The 18,756-nt window shown below is 39.5% G+C and overlaps 2 protein-coding genes across 6 annotated transcripts in view; one reads left to right on the top strand and one right to left on the bottom strand.

Moving 5' to 3' along the window:
* The window catches only part of LOC137371954 (actin-related protein 3), a 72,383-nt gene extending 68,493 nt beyond the window's left edge, over window positions 1–3,890 (bottom strand). The window contains exon 1 of the mRNA XM_068035117.1: window positions 3,704–3,890. Coding sequence (XP_067891218.1) covers window positions 3,704–3,747 — 44 coding nt within the window. The 5' untranslated portion in view covers window positions 3,748–3,890. The remainder of the gene's footprint in view (window positions 1–3,703) is intronic.
* A 412-nt stretch (window positions 3,891–4,302) lies between these two features.
* The window catches only part of LOC137371953 (solute carrier family 35 member F5-like), a 119,041-nt gene continuing 104,587 nt past the window's right edge, over window positions 4,303–18,756 (top strand). For all 5 annotated transcript variants that reach the window (XM_068035116.1, XM_068035114.1, XM_068035115.1 and 2 more), the window contains exons 1-3: window positions 4,303–4,391; window positions 10,084–10,228; window positions 11,579–11,680. In XM_068035116.1, coding sequence (XP_067891217.1) covers window positions 11,664–11,680 — 17 coding nt within the window. In that variant the 5' untranslated portion in view covers window positions 4,303–4,391; window positions 10,084–10,228; window positions 11,579–11,663. The remainder of the gene's footprint in view (window positions 4,392–10,083; window positions 10,229–11,578; window positions 11,681–18,756) is intronic.

The following is an 18,756-nucleotide window of genomic DNA, read 5'->3' as shown; positions in this document are numbered from 1 at the left end:
CAGATATCAAAGACAAGCCAAAAATGTCAATATTATTTGCATTTAAAATTGCTTACATCAAACTTATTTTACTGACGTGGAAAAATCTGATTACACGAACAGTAAAATGCAAGAGCAGCGAAACTAATGAGTTGGAAATTGGGTCAGCCCACTAGTGGGGCACAAATTTTCATCATGCATCCTTCAGTCACCTTATTTCCAATACTTGTTCTGGTCAACAGTAGGGACAGATGGAAATCTGGCAGACACAGGACAGCTGAGGGGCAGACACATGACAGCTGAAATTTATTGCAGAGCAGCGGGAAGTGATACATTTTGCGAGGAAAAACCAGGAAAGGCAATATAAACTAACGGATACAATTCTGCAGAAAGAATAGGAGCTATAAGGACCTGGGGGTAAAAAAAAAAAAGGGCGACACAGTGGCGCAGTGGTGAGCACCGCAGCCTCACAGCTCCAGCGACCCAGGTTCAATTCTGGGTACTGCCTGTGTGGAGTTTGCAAGTTCTCCCTGTGTCTGTGTGGGTTTCCTCCGGGTGCTCCGGTTTCCTCCCACATGCCAAAGACTTGCAGGTTGATAGGTAAATTGACCATTATAAATTGCCCCTAGTATAGGTAGGTGGTAAGGAAATATAGGGATAGGTGGGGATGTGGTAGGAATATGGAATTAGTGTAGGATTAGTATAAATGGGTGGTTGATGGTAGGCACAGACTCGGTGGGCCGCAGGGCCTGTTTCAGTGCTGTATCTCAAACAATAAAACAAAATATTACCTCTAATCCTTATTAGTACTACGGTAAAGTACAACGGTTAGGCTTGTTGTAAAACAGCAAATCAAAGAATACCTTTGACTATAAAGACAAGCAAAATTTATTTTGACAATTCGCAACCCTGTCCCCTGGTGAGCATTGTGCTCATTGAGGTTTGAAATTATGCATTCAAGCACTGAGAAATGCAACGTTGCCAAGTTATGTTTCGTTGGGACTAGATCTGGAAGAAAGCTTTTACTCTGTCCCAACAATATGACTCAACTTCAACTGTACCCAGCATGCATTTTTCCATCACCCACATCAGCTAACCATATGGCCTCTGGTGACTCATGGACAATTTAAGCACAATTTTATTTTGAACTGATGCCTACTAGGAACTTCAAGATCTTTGAAACTGAAATAGAGTTCTCACAATCACAGACTTTGGTCCAGCTGGTGTTTTGTTAAAATAAGGATCCAGTGATGAAAACAGCATAAAAAGATTTGGCCAGTTGTGTCTGTACTGGCTGAAAGAGGTATCCAGTCAAATTCCACCTTCCAACTCTTGGTCAATAGCCTTGTAGATTACAGCACCTCAAGTGCAAATCTAAGTGTTTTTAAATGTGTGTTTCTGCCTTTACCAACCTTTCAGGCAGTGAGTTATAGACCTCCAACACTCTCTGGGTGCAAAAATTTCTCAACTACCCTCTAATCCTTCCACCAATCTAAATCCATTTCCCCAGTTATTGACCTCACTGGTAAGAGAATTAATTCCTTCCTATCCATTCTACCTACACCACTTAATTTTATACACTTCAATTAAATCGCCCCTCAGCCTCCTCTGTTCCAAAGAAAACAAATCCAGCCTATCCAATCTTTCCTCAGCTAAAATTCTCCATTCCTGGCAACTTCCTCATAAACCCTTCTGTATCCTCTCCAGTGTGATGGTATTTTTCTTGAATCCTACTTTATTGTGTATTCCATTGCCTTGTTTGTTTTCCCCAAATGCATTCTCTCACTTTTACGGATTGAATTCCATTTGTCACATTTCCGCACACCTAAATACTCTGTTGATATTTTCCTTCAGTCTACAGCATTCTTCCTCACTATCAACCACAATTTTCATTATCAGCTGCAAACTTTTTAATCATGCCCTCTACATTTACGTCTAAAGCATTGATATATACCACAAAAGCAAGGGACCCAGTCCTGAGCCCTCTGGTGCCCCACTGGAAGTAGCCTTCTAGTCACAAACACCCATTGATGGTAACACTTTGCCTACTGTCAAATCCATTAACCAAATCTTCCAAGCCTCAAGATGGAAGATTCTGCTTTACAAAAGCATCACATCCTTATATTTTACTAAATTTAAAAATATAATTCTCTGCTGAAAAAAAGTTCTGATGCTCTCATGCACTTCAGCCTAGGGTTGCTTTCCTTAGAACAGAAAAGGCTGCGGAGGGACCTGATTGAGGTATACAAAATTATGAGGGGCATTGATAGGGTAGATAGATAGAAAGAAACTTTTTTCCCTTAGCGGAGTTGTCAATAACCAGGGGGCATAGATTTAAGGTAAGGACCAGGAGGTTTAGAGAAGATTTGAGGAAAAATGTTTACACTCGGAGGGTAGTTGGAATCTGGAACACACTGCCTGAAGGGGTGGTAGAGAGGCATTTAACAACATTGAAGAAGTATTTAGAAGAGCACTTGAAATGCCATAACGTACAAGGCTATGGGCAAAGTGCTGGAAAACGAGATTAGAATAGATAGGTGCTTGATGGCCGGCACCGACACGATGGGCCGAAGGGCCTGTTTCTGTGCTGTATACTATGACTTCATTTCAGGCTTTCACATAGAAACGGTCAGCAACTCTATACGCGATCAGCAGGAAGTACAAATTGAAACTTTAGGGAAAAGCAAGTTACAGATCTAATGTGTTACAATGACGCTTATATGGCGGAGGCCAGATTATGCAAACAAATCACTTCTGGCGGGACTGCGACAAGTTCTGTTCTGTTAGTATTCACACAGCCAACTCCTCCGCAAAGAAAAATACACATTAAAGAGGCATTAATCATTTATTATACTTGGCCATGCCGCAAAGTTCAATATACAGAGCATACTGTCCGAGAGGATAGCTTACATATGCTAGAATTTATTTCCTTAAAGGCGCTTTAATTTCCACGGCTGTAACAGTAAAATTTAATACTTCATTCAAACATTTCTCAAAAAGGTGATTGTTTTGAAAAGCGGAAGTGCAATGTGAAAATCTCAACTGCTCAAAAAAGGTACTCTGCTTATAGTATTTAAAAACAAATGTAATTCGTATTGAACTTTCAGTCAGTGCTCGAAATAAAAATCAAGAGTCAATAACAAAAATCAGTTTGATCGCCAAAATCAGTTTGTCCCCAAAAACACCCTTATTAGGAAATTGTGCATGAAAGGAGGAAGCGGCTTTGACAACCAGGAAGTTCCTTCGCGCTTGCTCACTCATGGCCGTTTCCATCACGGTTATTCTGCAAATATTTATTTGCAGCCAGAGTAAAACAGCACCGCGCCTCACAAGCATCTTTTAACGGCGGGTGAGGGAAGAGAGATTCTGACCATGCATCTAAAGAAAGGCCGAGGCCGTTCACTTGAGGCTTTAAGATGTAACAGAAGGGCGGAGACCCGCTCCGTTACAAGGGGTGCGGACTGGTAACCGCACACCGACTACTGTCAAAGCTGCCCCGGGCCACGATTTTGGATTCCTCTGGTGCCACCCAACCCGCCCGCTCCGCCCCAACGCATTGACTTTATTCGCATTCAAGGGCGCGGATCGTTAGCGTGTATTGAAATGATGCGGAGTCCCTGCCGGCCCACACCCAACACTCAGAGCGTCCGCTTTCCCCAGGCAGGAACCGAGTGTCAGATTACTGCCCTCCAACCCTCCTCGTCCTCCACTGCTCGCCACTTACCCTGTGCCACAGTCCACGACACAAGCCGGTAATCTGCCTGCCATTTTCAGGTGCTTTGCCAGATGAAGCCGCCAAAAAAACAAAAAAAAGAGCCGATACACTCGGAGCTACCTAACCATGAAAAGGCGGAACCATCAGCCGCTCCGAGTTCGAGACGCAACTACAACTTCCGCACTAGCGCCAAAATGGCGGACGCCTCCAGAAGTTCATTTAGCCGTCACCATTACCGCCCACACCCCGCTTTGGGTCAGCCAAGCCTGATTGGCGCACATGGCAACGTTCCAGCCTCCACATCCTGTCGACCACTGATTGGCCAGTTTCCACGTCGCTCAAACTGAGTGGTCCAATCTGCTGTCAATCACTATTACATCATGGAACATTCGCTGCCCCCTGTGAGTATATCGCCCACTCGTTCGCGGACGTGCCTCACGTGACTCAACCGTTGCATCACGGGAGTTGTAGTTTCTTCGCAGGGGAAGTTCCGGTCGATTCCTTTCCAGCAGGCGGGTGGGATTGAACTACAATTCCCAGAATAGCGTGCGCGGACCAGGCTGCCCGGAGTGATGATTTACGGTCATCTGACCAGGAACTGTGAGGGAACGAGGGGGGCGGGTGGGGGGTTCTGTTTACAGAATTTCGCCTTCTAGTTGTGATCGTTAATATGTGATATTCTCCTTTACTTTTATGCGTAAGTTTTAGCGTCTTCTTGTCCTTTGTTGTGGTTATCATGACGTTATTGAACGAGTGATGTTAGGCGGTTTGGGGATTGTGAATATTCTGATTGGATTTTTTTTGGTGGGGGGAAGAGAGGACGTGTTGGCAGTGAGGTCCAGGTCCAATCTGTAGTACAGTAGCATAAGGCACTAGGACACATTATCACGTACTGCTGGTATTGCTTTCGGTGACCAATCGAGTTAAATACTACTAGATTATATTTTATTGTCGTACCTGTAAATGCAGGACTTATTTTAGCCTACTCCTGCTCCTAGTTCTTATGATCTTATGAGGTGAAATTCACTATCGCTGATGCTTTACAATTACGTTTGCAACTTTTTAACCTCTGCCTGCCCTTTTATAGTTGGTATGGGGAATGTCATTAGCCAAGAAGTCAATGACTGCCACAACCTATGCACAGTATGAATCTAAACAGAATCAGCCAGGACCCTCACAGTGTATGTCAGTCTTGATTTAGTGGTTGCACTCTTGTCTCTTGAGTCAGAGGGTTGTAGATTCATGCCCCATTCTGGGTATCTTGAAAATCGGGTGCGATGTAAAATGGGCTGCCGTATTCACTGGCCTGTTTTGCGCAACTGACATTGACCAATTTGGCTTTGAATGAAAAGGATAGGTTGGCACTTCAGTGCAACACTGAGACAGTCTCACAGAGAATAACTGACCAGAAGGTCATGGAGCAAAGGCAAACGGTATGTTAATGGTGTGCTGAAAGACAAAGCGTTAGTGCAGAGAGGGTGTTAATTTTTTCTATCGACACCTTCCCTTGTGTTATTTCTTGCCCCATCCCCGCTTTATTTGCTTAAAACCTGTTACATTTCTAACCTAGTCAGTTCTGATGAAAGGTCACTGGCCTGAAACATTAACTCTGCTTCTCGCTCCACAGATGCCAGACCTGCTGAGTATTTCCAGCCATTCTTGTTTTTATTTCAAATTTCCAGCATTTCTTTTTATTTCAGATTTCCAGCATCTGCAGTATTTTGCTTTTATTATAATACCCTGGAGATCTGGGTTCAAATCCCACCCTGGCAGCTGGTGGAATTTAAATTCAATTAATTAATAAAAAATCTGGAATTGAAAGCTGGTCTCCGTAATGGTGCCATGAAATTATAATTGATAGTAGTAAAATCCTATCTGGTCCTTTAGGGAAGGAAATCTGTCTTTACGTTGTCTGCATGTGACTCCAGACTCACTCAGTTGTCAAGGGCAATTAGGGATGGGCAACAAATGCTGGCCTTGCCAGTGATGCCCACATGAAAGAATAAAAAAAATCCCAAAACATTATTTGAAGAAGGGGGAGGAGTTCTCCTGCTTTCCTGGCCAACATTCACCTCTCAACCAGCACTTAAAAACAACATGACCAGGTCATGGATTTCATAGTATTATAGGATAGTATTATGCACAATTTGGCTGCTGCATTTTCTACATTACACCATTGACTACAGTTCAAAGGCCCTTCATTGCCTGTAAAGTGCTTTGCAATGTCCTGAGGTGAAAGATGTGTAGATGCAAGCTTTTTTCTTTATGCATGCATGCAGTGGAAACTGAAGGTGTACTTGGAGACTAATTGCTGAACAAAAGCATTTCTTGCCTTTGTTGTGAGAAGTTTCCTGATACATGGGCTGAACACTTCAGTTTGAAACAAATAAGTCCTTATTCAAAAAATATTTTATTCGACCATCACAAAATTCTTCTATGTAATAAAATGGATCTCAAATTGTCCAAGGGGAGCAAACAGATTTCATTCACCTTTGCCTGAGTTCGACAGTGCTTTGACATTTTCACATTAATGGTGGATTTTTCAGTCCTGTCTACATAAATGTGTAGCATCGCTAAAGTGTTCAGTTTAATGTAGGTGATTTATAATAATACAGTAGAAATTTAACATGTGCGAGCAGCAATTTATTTGTACTTGTTTTACAGTGTGATATGAGATCAAATGGCTGATTTATATTGGATTTCTCAATGCATGATGTCACAAATCATGTTCAAAATACTCCTGAAACGTTAGTTAACAAAATTTATCTACAGCAATAACTTGTATTTACATGGAATCTTTAATGTATTAAAGTTACAAGTTGCTTTTGAAAAGGTGAAAATGGATGCTGAGCGGTAACAAAAGAAGATTTGGGGAGATGATCGAAAGCACAGCTGAAGAGATAGATGTTATGGAAAATTTTGAATGTAGGAAAAAAGATTAGCAAGGTGGAGAGGTTTAGGGAGAGAGTTCCAAAGTGTGGTACCAGGAATTTCCTGCCTCTGATGGAGGGGAAATGCCAAGAAAGCCAGAGTCAGAAGAGCTGTGAGTGCTGGCTATACTACAATACTGAACATTGCTTCTCACTTGTAAAATGATGTTCTACACAATGGTCGATAAGATAATCAGAGATAATTTATGGAGAAGACCTATTAAATTAATGTCATATCCAGTCTATTTATTACACAAACTGAGAATTCTCATCATTTTAGTTTTTAAGTTATTTTGCAAGTATGACACAACTCCAAGTCAAAAGTATTGCATTACATGTAAATACAAACACAGTATGATCCACGATCTCAGTATTTACTGAGATTTATGGTTAAATTGCCGTATTGTAACGGTTAGATACAACTGAATGGCTTGCTAGGCCATTTCAGAGGGCATTTAAGAGTCAACCACATTGCTGTGGATCTGGGGTCACATGTAGGCCAGACCAGGTAAGGACAGCAGATTTCCTTCCCTAAAGGACATTAGTGAACCAGATGGGTTTTTACAACAATCGACAATGGTTTCATGTCATCATTAGACTAGCTTTTAATCCCAGATTTTTTTGATTTAATTCAAATTCCATCTTCTGCTGTGGTGGAATTCAAACCCATGTCCCCAGAGCAATACCCTGGGTCGCTGCGTTACTAGTCTAGTGCCAATACCACTACGCCATCGCCTCCCCTGCAGCAGTTCAAGAAGGCAGCTCACCACCACCTTCTCCAGGGCAATTAGGGATGAGCAATAAATGCTGGCCCAGCCAGAGATGCCCACATCCCATGAATGAATTTAAAAAATGGTAGCACTGCAAAGTACAGTATAAATTATCTATGTTCTCATATTACAATTAACATCCAGTCACTGAGTAAATCTGAAAGCTATTTAGTACACAGCAAGGTTCCTCAAACAGCAAATTAATGAATTATTTTTTTTTTGTTGCTGTTTGTTGAGGATGAAATGTTGGCTTGGACACTGGGAGAACTCCCTGCTCTTCAATATAGTGCCTTGAGTTCATGTGCGCCCATCTAAGCAAAGAGAGAGAATCTTTTAATGTCTCATCCAAATGACAGCATCTCTGACGGTGCAGTACTGAAATGTGATTTTAGATTATGTGCTCAAACCTTTGAGGCTTCGAGTAGTTTTCTCAGCCAAGAAGTATGGAAACTAGATTAGTCCTGCTTTTGTTAACAATTAAAAATTATAAAGCCCAGTTTTTGATTCTGCATTTATTTATCCCATGAGAATTCAAAATTGAGGTGTTTAAGATGTTAGAACAAATTACCCAATGACGATTTATTTTGAAGCATGTATTAACTATTTATTTTTGGTGTTAGACCAAACCTTCAGTAATTGGCACTTATTTTAGAAACAGCATAAGGTAATTACAACCTACACAGTTTTCTCATAACTTCACTGTGTTAAAGTCTGTTGAATCCAGAAGACGTCTACAATCAGAAACCCTAAGCCCGATCATGAAGTTTCAAAACCTCAAGTTGGATATCTTCAAAGACAAAGTATTAACTAGAACTAGAGTAACATTATATATAACAACTGGTAAAACTATCTAGAAGTCTACAACTCAAAATGGTGAACTTTGATTCTGGCAATCTGCTTAAGCTGAGAGGATAGGTCAGCCAAAATGACACATGGGGTCACTTCTCAGTCAGCTAAAGAGTGCAATTGCAGGAGGAGGTGGAACAGTCATTTCAGTATATCCTTCCTCTGTATTCCATTGAGCTATTGCAGTCACTATTGTTTTGTTTAGATAATGCAAATTATCAAATATAGATTGTTGCTTAGCTAACAACCGGAAAATGTTAATACTTCAGTGTTTGTTTAATCATGGTGAAGCTAACAGTCCTTTGTAGAATAGAATGTGAATCTAAGTGGCTTAAAGTAATGTATATTGATGATTGTAACCTACTGAAAGGAAATGCCATTGCTAAATATCTGGTGCAAAATTAATCCTATCTAAATGTTACAACTTGAGCTTTTAAGCACTTGATTTAAGATGGTTTACTTCCTGTTAGTTTATCCTTTTTTTTTGTATTATCTTCTCTAAAGTGCCTTGGGAAGTTCACCATAACAGTATATTATAGAATCATAGAATATGTAAATGTAAGTTGTTTTTCTAAAGAGTTGCGCAGCTCATAATAGTTATTGACAACTTCTTGATTATGATTCACTTTCGCAAGTTACCAATTAAGTTACTAGATTATCTGCTACCCCAACTACAAATTATAATACAATTCAGACATGCACAAAATATTTTTGTGTACAATATTTTCCCAATTCATGTTTGGTATTTTACTTGCACATTTGTTACAATGGAACAACTTCAATTTATTCTACTATTATCTAAGTTATGAATTATTATAATACCACAGTGGAGAAAGCTAAATTTTCCATGTGTATATAAAATCAGAAATTAAAATTAAAATACCTTTTGTGCTTATAATAGATGAGAAATGGGATGGAACTCTTCTCATTTCAACTCAGGTTAAAGTACTCTCTGGTCAGGTTTAGCATAGCTGAATGCAGGGAAAAAAAGCTTCCTGTGCTCTGCCCTAACATTGTGCCTCAGCCCTAATCTCAGAAGAGCAGCCCTTAACTGCATCCATGTGGCACTTCTGCATTTTCCACGCCCTGTGGCCTCTGTGAGTGAATTTGCTAATTACTGCTAAAGTAAGACCAATTTTGTGTTGTGGTTCCAGTTCCATTAAGAACTGTGTTGAAACTGCTGAGGCTCATTTTACGTAGGGCCCTCACAGCCAGCAAACAGACAAAACTTTTATCTCATAGGTCTGGGTTAGATTTGAACCCAGATCTCAAAAATGAAAGATCACAAGTTAGGAATCTTATTTCATGCAATTAACAAGGTAGGGCACTTTTAGTTTACATATTTAATTTTCTTGGACAAGCATAGAATTTAAGTGAGTTGAGAAAAAATGTTTGTATTACCCCGTTGCAAAATCAATTTCCTTTCTTATTTACGTGTAGTGTAGTTTAAGAGAACAAATTGAAGTGAGTGCTTTTTGCTACCAAGCATAAATTATATATTAAAGTTAATTAGACTTTAGTTGTTGCCTGGTTCCAACAATTAATAGAGTGCTTAATGACTTTTGAACAAAACCAAATTTGAATTTATTGTTGATGAACTAGAAACTACCCTACTTTAAAGTCTTTGTTGGTGCTTAATTTGGAAAGTTTTCTGTTCAAAAGAGCAGTGATAACATTTTTTTCAAGAAAGCTTCTGCTATATACACTTCTTTATAAAGTGACTTATCTGTAGAAAGAGCTCCCTCCCCCAAATTTGCAGCCAAGAAACCTGAAAGCAAATCCATCACCTATATTCAACACCTCACGTTCCTATAAATCTTTGTGAAAATTCTGATTTTTTTAGTGCCTGCTGATTGTTCCATGAGCTACCACAGCTGCGCATAGATGGGGAGCAAGAGGCAAAGCAGGGTGAACTGGAGACCAGGAGTGACGCAAGCTGCCCTGTCGTTTCCAGAATAGACAGGGGAGTGGAATTGGGCCGATGGCAGGTGAGTGGGCACTCCAGAGGGAGGTTCATCACCATCTTTTGCAATAATTTTTGTATAAAGCCCCCTCTATGCGCTCTGTTTTTTCCAAAAATTAAATTAAGTTGGTCAAGCACAACATGCCCTTTACAAATCCATGCTGAGTGTCCATGATTAATCCATAAATGTTCATTAATTTCTGCAAGTTTACCCACAACTGAAGTAGAACGAATTGTCCACCGATTTCGCAGATTATCTTTTCTTTTCCTTACTTTTGAATATTTACAGGGCTATGTAGAAAGGCCAGGAGATTGGGGCTAATTGGCTAGCTCTTTCAAAGAGCCAGTACAGACATGATGGGACAAATAACCTCCTCCTCTGCTGCATCATTCCATGATTCTATCTGTGTGTTGTCAGGATGTGAAGTTTGTCAAATTTCACAGCATGCAGTAGTGGATTCCTTGAGTTGTTATGGAGGGCTATGTCCCAAGATCCTGTGATGCCATACTTCAACCTTCCACAGCTATGGATGCAAAATTATCTTTTTTAAAAAAAAAACACATTTGCCATCTTACTGGCACAATTCTGATCTCCAAATATTCTTGAATATTATGGTTAGCACCTCCATTCTGTACTCACTAACCACCTCCAGTAGCTGGGATGTATAGCACCTGGGATTGGCAATGTTTCTATTTGTAATTCTATTATCCTTTTTTTTTTGGTGCAGTCTGTTTTTAGATATTTATCTTGAAGTTCTTCCACACCCTGCACATAGAGTTCTAGAGCCTTTGTTTCAAATTCATCTGTAAAAATTGAGTTGAATGATTTATTAAGCATCTCTGTTGTTCGCTTTGTCCCTGCACTTTTTGATCATCCCTTCACTTCTAATGTGCTTATAAAGGCCTGAGGTATTTCCTCTTGATCATCAGTTTATTTCATGCCTGCTTTTTAAGCTTCCTAATCTCTTTTGCTTACTTTATGGTTTTTATGTTTCTCAGCCTTTTTTCTGTATCATCCCTTATATTTATTGTTTGATTAAAATTTTTGTTTGCATATATCGGGTGCATAATACTTGTCCTTCAAAAAGTTCTAGGAAAGCTTTCAAGGTATTAACTACAGTACAGATACTTTTCAAATATTTGGTAGATAAATCAAGAATAAGTTTCAGGTGTAAAAAGTACTGCAAGCAACTGCTTCATGATCCTCTGGAGTATAGCCTCAGGCATTATGCTTCAGGTGTCATAATGTGCTGTGACACTTGTATAACCACAGGGTAATAATTTACTGCCATTGAATAAGCCTCAGTTGAAGTTAGTATTTCTGTAATATTGTAAACTGATTTGGTTTGAACTAATTTGCATTTGTTTTATGCAGGTTAAACGCAAATAAAATTTGATATGGTGAAGGGAAGAAACTGAAAGAATACAATATCTTCATTCAGACTCAAGAAGGTGGCTGTATGAAAAAGTATTTGAGGTACATGAAAACATCTAAATGAAATTTTTTTTCCCTATTTGAAACACTATATTGACATATTGCTGCGTCAAAATACTGGAACTCCGTCCCCCATAGCACTAACAGTAGCTGCTTCTCATGGACTGCAGTGATTCAAGAAGGTGGCTCCCCACCACCTTCTCAAGGACAATTAGGCTTGGGCAATAACTGCTGGCCTCACATCCCAAGAACAAATTAAAACAAATTCAGAACAGTTTGCATTGCAACTACTAATTTTGTTTAACATTTACTGCAAAAGTTTTATGAAAATATCTTAAAGATACAGTGATTATAAATTACCGGCAGATCTCCTTTGGATTTGCTCATGGATAGTTTGCTGCTGGGATACAGATATGATGTTTAGCAGCTGACTTGACCTGTCAAACCATTGCACTTAATGGTATATAAATATAGCTAATCAGATGGCAGTCGCAACAGCTTTGAAATTTCAAGCTCAAAGTCAGTATGACTTGTTTTTTTGTAAGATTGTTTTGCATCTATATCCATGGAAGTTTGAAGTATAATGCCGGAGGATCATGGGACACAACCCTTTACAAGAACTCAAGTAACTCTACTGCATGCTGGGAAATCCTACAAACTGTACATCATCAAAACAGATTGAATCATGGAATGCTACAGCACAGAAGGAGGCCATTCAGTCCATCCTGTCTATGTTGGCTCTTTGAAAGAGCTCTCCAATTAGTCCCATGCCCCGCTCTTTCTCCATAGCCTGCAAATTTTCTCCTTCAGGATTGTTTTGACCATTTTTCCACTGTCATTTTTTGAAGCAAAGTGTGTACTGAAATACCTCGATGAAATGAGATTAATGTGTTGAATGGGCGTGATTTGCCGAGAGATTAAATTATAAGTAATTCATTAGCTTGTCTGAGGAAACGAGAAACACGCTACACCCAAGGAACTGGAATGTCCTTTGATTCTGTCTGGCCGTGAAGAGGGAAATAAAAAGAGACCCAAATTCGTAACATTCAGCATTTTTAGCATTGTGACGAAATATTGGTACATATAGACCAAGATATTTTTGTATAGATTGTCATGTTTCAGAAAACTGTATAGAAAACTGTGTTAGTCAGTAGTTAGGGGAATCTCTGGTTCATATTTAAACATAACTGTAATGGAATTTCTGAGTGCCTAGAATACAAGGTTGTTGGAGTAGTGCTATTAGAGATAAAATTACAGGGCTGGAATATCTCCATTTTTATATGAAATGTGGCACCCTGTCAGTGATTCAGAGCCTTTTCAGGAAGAACATTAAATAAGGAAGATTAATGTTTGGTCTTTTGAGGGCTACTCACCCAGTACCACTTGATACAAAGGTTAAACAGGCATAAGGGAAGGAAATGTTGAGAGGCACAGATAGATTCATCTGCATGTTGTTTTAATTTTTTGAATTTATGAAACCCAAATGGCTATCCTTATTATTTAATCAATAATCATATTGATACCAATTGATCTACAATTCTATACATGGATGCAAGTACTGAAGTATTACATTAATAACATTTAAGAAGTCTAATTTGAATTTTCATGGAATTAGTTAAGTAAGAGTGGAATATGCCACAAGCATAAGGCTTTGTATAACATAGCTATGTCAGTTAGAAATTGCAGAATGTGTTATATTTTATTGGTTCAGAGTCAGAACTATAGGTTGTGTTTGCTGGAAAAACTGTTTAGTCAATAAGTTTATATAGTGATCAAACATTTGGAAGATGAGAAAGATGCCATATAATTTGACAGCTGTCACTGCACCTTGAGTGATAACCACCTAGCCATTCCATGCATTAGTTAACACATGATTTATTTTTTACCTGGCAACCCATCACATGCTTCAAAAAGCTTCTGCAGAAGTAATGAATGACCTCTTATCCCACCTTCATAATCCTTATTGGCTCATTAACATAATATTGTAATAGATACCATATATAGTGCATATCTGGCTTGACTTGATGGTTGCTTATAGGAAAGAAAAATTGCCATTTTTATAGCATATCTCAAACATCTCGCAACAGTCCACATAGAATTAATTACTTTTGTTCTGCAGTGCCAAAAATAAAGGCCCTATTGCACACTGCAAGATCCCACAAATATAGTAGCATGATGATTGCTCAACTTTCATAACCCAATGATTGCCGATGTTAACTGTTCCCTTTCCTCAGACCTGCTTTCTCTCATCTCCCTTCAGGGCTGCTGTAATCGCCCTACTCTTTAAAAGGCTAACCTTAACCCCTTCTCCCTATCCAGCTTCTGACCATGTCCAATCTGCCAAACTCTGTCAGCACAGCTGCTGTAATGAGTTCTCCTCCTGTGCCACAAGTTTCATCCTCGGCCCTTTCCTATGCTCTATGTATAACCTACCCCTCAGTAATGTTGGACCTTAAGCATGGGGCCAGTTTACATTTCTTTGGTTCAATATCTGGCTTTACTCTCTGCCGATAATCTTTAATTTTGCAACTAACTCTGTCTGCTGTCAAGCCATGAAGGAGCCGGAACTTTCTGCGGCTTATTATGGACAAGTCCATATGAGACCTTTCAGCGTCTTTCACAAACTCTGCCTTAGCTCTTGACCCCATTCTTTTTCTGGATGCCTGTTGAAGCTCAGCCCAGAACTCAGTTGAGCTTCAAGCCCCAGATTGAGTCCATCACTAAGACTTCCTCTTTCCACCTTGATAATATTGTCACATTTTTGCCCTTTTGTTGCCCCACTTCTGCTCGAACCCTCAATCCCTTTGTCATCCCAGGCTTGACTTTTTCAGTGCCAGCCTCTCATCCCACATCTGACATAAACGTCAGCTTCTTCAGAACTCTGCACCCACTTTCTACCATGTGGAAATTCTTACTCAACTATTTCCCTTTTTGCCAAGTTTCTCTGTCAATGTATCCATTTCAAAACCTTTGTGTTGATCCACAGATCTGTCCATGTCATTGTTTCCCTCCTTTCTCTGTAGCTGTATAACCCTGCTGCACGTTTCCATATCTGATCTACTGAGTGTGTCCTCTTTCTTTCTGCCCTGTAGTTGATTGGAATGCTTTCAACTAGTTCTGCTTGCACTTCTATATTGGCACAAAGCAGTTTTGGATGTGCAATGATGCAAAACCAGTAGCATGACTTGGCAGTGAGACTGATTACCTTGCTCCTCACTGCCCTAAAGGAAAGAGTGTGCTACCACTTCAGTTGCTAATCCTATATGGCTTTAGCATTGTACTGGGTGCAATTTAACTGCAGTTTAGTGCAAATCCAGATAAATATATTCCTAGGCCATTCATTGTTTTTAATGTTAGTCGATAGCTGATTCTCTTTATTAGCCAGCACTTATATATTGATGAACTCCCTTGTTGATAAGTGAGAATGACATGGAAGCTGTAGCATAACTCAAGTTTCCTGGCTCTACTCCACTTCGCACTGAACAGCAAAACATTTGTATTAAGATTACAGTATTTTAATACAGTTGAATTCATATTCATTAAATTCATACTTGGAAAATATTTATATTGTAGAGCTGTTAATTATGTTGATATTTGTATTATGATGTATACGGTCTAGCTGGCTAGCTATCTAGTTGGGTTACTGCACCACCACCCATTACAATGTTGTGGAATCTTGTTTATCCATGACATCTAATGGACCTATCAGATATTTTGGTGTGGCTCTCCCCCCAGCAGCGGGGCCTTCATTTACATATTGAAATCAATTTAAATAAATGCAAATTAACTTACCTTGACACGACAGCCATCCCACACCGATATTCCGGCTGCTGGCCGGAATTCCCGCTCCTTCGGATCTCCATTCAGAGATCTGAGGCATGACACTGGTGGGGAGGGGGGAGGAGTGAAATTTTCGGGTCAGGGAGGCAGTGAAAACCGTTCCGATTGGTTGTGGGGATGTTGGAAAGGGGTTGAGGGTCAAAGGTGGGGATGGTGGAAAGGGGTTGAGGGTCAAAGGTGTTGAAGTTGGGTGAAAGATGGGCATAGCAAAAGGTGTTTTTTTGGGGGGCACTCTTGTATTGTTCACTCTTTGGGGGTGGGGGGGGAGAAGTTTTTCAAAGTTTAATTAAAATTTCATTACCATGTTTATTGCAGCGGAACCTCTAAAAATTAAAATTACCGGTAAGGGCTTGAAGACCTTTAAAAATGGTGCCAGCGCCTGCACGGTGACGCCGGATACCGTTGCTGGGGACGGTGCACCCACCCCCTCTACGTCAACGGGTGCGGGCCTTCCATCCCCACTATGCTAATGAGCCGCCAGGAAACGGTGGCGAGCTGATAAAATTCAGTTCTTTGTCTTGATAGAGTGGACTTTGTGAACTAAAATGGTTATACAAAGCAGTTGAAGGAATTTTTTCAGGCATTTGCTTGATTTTGAGTTAGCTCTTCATTGTGAATTGGTAATTTTAGTCTAATAAATGAATTTTTTTTGATTGGTTTGCATTTAGTCAATAAATATTTGATTGAATTTGCACAGTTAATTTTACAGATAGTAGTCACCTGAAGCCATTATGAAAGTGCGATATACACTTTAAAGATGGGACACTCTATATGGAAACATTCTAATTCCTATATACCATCTATAATATTTTAAAAATCTTGTATAGAGTGTGCACATCTTGGCTAAAAACCCTTATTTCCTGTTATCAAAGTTTTTGGTCATATTTTTGTGTCAACATTTCTCATTGTCAAGAACTGCCATTCAGATTTCCTATGTCAAGTTCAGCTATGATGATTGTATCCTTTTTCCAAGATGGCATCACATTAAATTTCTCAACTTTTTCCCCTTGGCTCTGTAATCATCTTGTTTTACTTTCTGTAGATAAGTTTAAATTTTTTTTGAAAGAAAACAAATGGGAACTATTTTTGAAATATTGCTGCCTTTCTATTTTAAAATTTGCCTGCACACCCAGTTACAGACCTGCACCCCGACCAGTTTTCTTATTTCCACTGCCCTACAGACTTGAGCCTTCCAGTACCAGGCCTCCTTCTCCCGATCATGTCAATTGAGCCATGATGTTTCTACTAATGCAATTGGTTGCTTATGGCCACTAATACAGTAGCCCTAATATGTCCTGGAACAACAAGGGGGCAGGCCATATTAGATTTAGTAATGAGCCAGATTTAGTTAATAGCCTAATGATGCATGAACATTTATCAAATAGTGATATAATATGATCGAACTCAACATAGTGTTGAAAGGGAAAAATGTGAACCAGCTGCTAAGATTCTAGATTTAGGCAAGGCTGATTTCAATGGGATGAGACAGAGACTGCCCACTGTAAACTGGGTAACTTTGTTACTGTGTAAAATAACAGGAGGGAGGTGATCAAAAAAAAGAATTTAATGTGATGCAGAACCAGTTTTTACCCCTAAGGGCAAGAGTTCTACTTGCCAAAAAAAAAGCCACTAGACGTAAGAGACAATATAAAACTAAAAGAAAAAGAATGTAAAATATAGCACAGATCCTGGTGAATGGGAAAGATACAAAGAGTAGCAAAGGGTGACAAAGCAGGTAATAAGAGATATAAGGGCTATTCAAATCAACACAATTAATTTTTACAATTACAGTTGGGAAAAGAGGGTAGTCAGAAGAAATGTGGGCCCCTTGAAAACTGCAAATGGTGATGATTTCAATGAAAATAAGGAAATGGCAGACATGTTGAATAATTACTTTGCATCAGTATTTGCAGTAGAGGAAGAGGTCAGCATGCCACATGACCCAAGGAAACTATCCTTAAATCAAGGACAGGGACTCAACAAAATCACTGTAAGCAAGATAACTGTAATGGAGAAATTAACAGCACTAAAGAGCAAGAACTCTCCAGGACTGGATGGTTTCCACCCCAGGATTTTAAAAAGTAGGTGAGAACATTGTAGATGCCCGAACTATAATCTTCCAAAGTTCTCTCATTTTTGAAACAGTTCCTTTAGGTTGGAAAATTCTGCATGTTACTCCACTATTTAAGAAAATTGAGAGAATGAAACCAGCAAATTATAGATCAGTTAGCCTGTCGTTGGAAAATTGCTAGAGTCTATAATTAAGAATAGGGTGACTGACCACAGTGAAAATTTTCAGCTGATCAGAGACAGCAGCATGGATTTGTAAAGGGTAGATCATGCCTGATGAATCTGATTGAATTTTTTTAAAGAGGTTGCTAAAGTAGTGGACGAGGGAATGTCTATGAATATTAGTTGTATGGACTTTCAGAAGGCATTTGTTAGCTATAGTTGAAGCTTATGAAATTGAAGACAAATTCTTGACCTGGTTAGGAAATTGGCAGAGAGTAGGGATCATAGGCAAGTACTCTAATTGGCAGCATGTGGCTAGTGGTATCCTGCAAGGATCTGTGTTGGGGTCTCAACTATTCAACTCTTTACTGTATTCATTAATGACTTAGATAATGGGATAGAAAACCACATATCCAAATCTGCCTAGGCAATATTGCAAGCAGTGTACATGGAAGTGCAAAATTACGAAGATATTGATAAAGTGAATAGGAAAAAATGTGCCAAGTACATTTCAATTCATGCAAATGTAAGGTCATCCACTTTGGTCCTAAAAAGGATTGAATAGGGTACATTCTAAATGGCGAAAAGCTAGAAAGAGTGGAGGTCCAAAGAGACTTGGGGGTCCATGTACATAGATCATTAAAATGTCATGAACAGGTACTGAAAATGATCAAAAAGGCTGGCCTTTATATCTAGAGGAATAGAATAAAAGGGGGTAGAAGTCATGTCTCAGCTACACAAGGTTTTGGTTAGACCACACCTGGAGTACTGAGGAGTTCTGGGCGCCATTCTTCAGAAGCATATTGGCCTTGCAGGGAGCACTGTGTAGATTTACTGGAATGATACCTGAACTCCAAGAGTTGAATTATAAGGAGAGATTGCACGAACTAGAATCATATTACTTGGAATTTGGAAGGTTAAGGGGTGATTTGAGCAAAGTTTTCAAATTATTAAGGGGAACAGATAGAATAGATTGTGAGCAACTACTTCTGCTAGTTGGGGAGTGTAGGACTAGGAAAAAAATTAGAGCCAGACCTTTCAGGAGT

Source organism: Heterodontus francisci, chromosome 7 (genome assembly GCF_036365525.1).
Source record: "Heterodontus francisci isolate sHetFra1 chromosome 7, sHetFra1.hap1, whole genome shotgun sequence".
Taxonomy (NCBI): Eukaryota; Metazoa; Chordata; class Chondrichthyes; order Heterodontiformes; family Heterodontidae; genus Heterodontus; species Heterodontus francisci.
The sequence above is the reverse complement of the archived record's forward strand: the minus strand, read 5'-3'. Positions and strand labels throughout refer to the sequence as shown.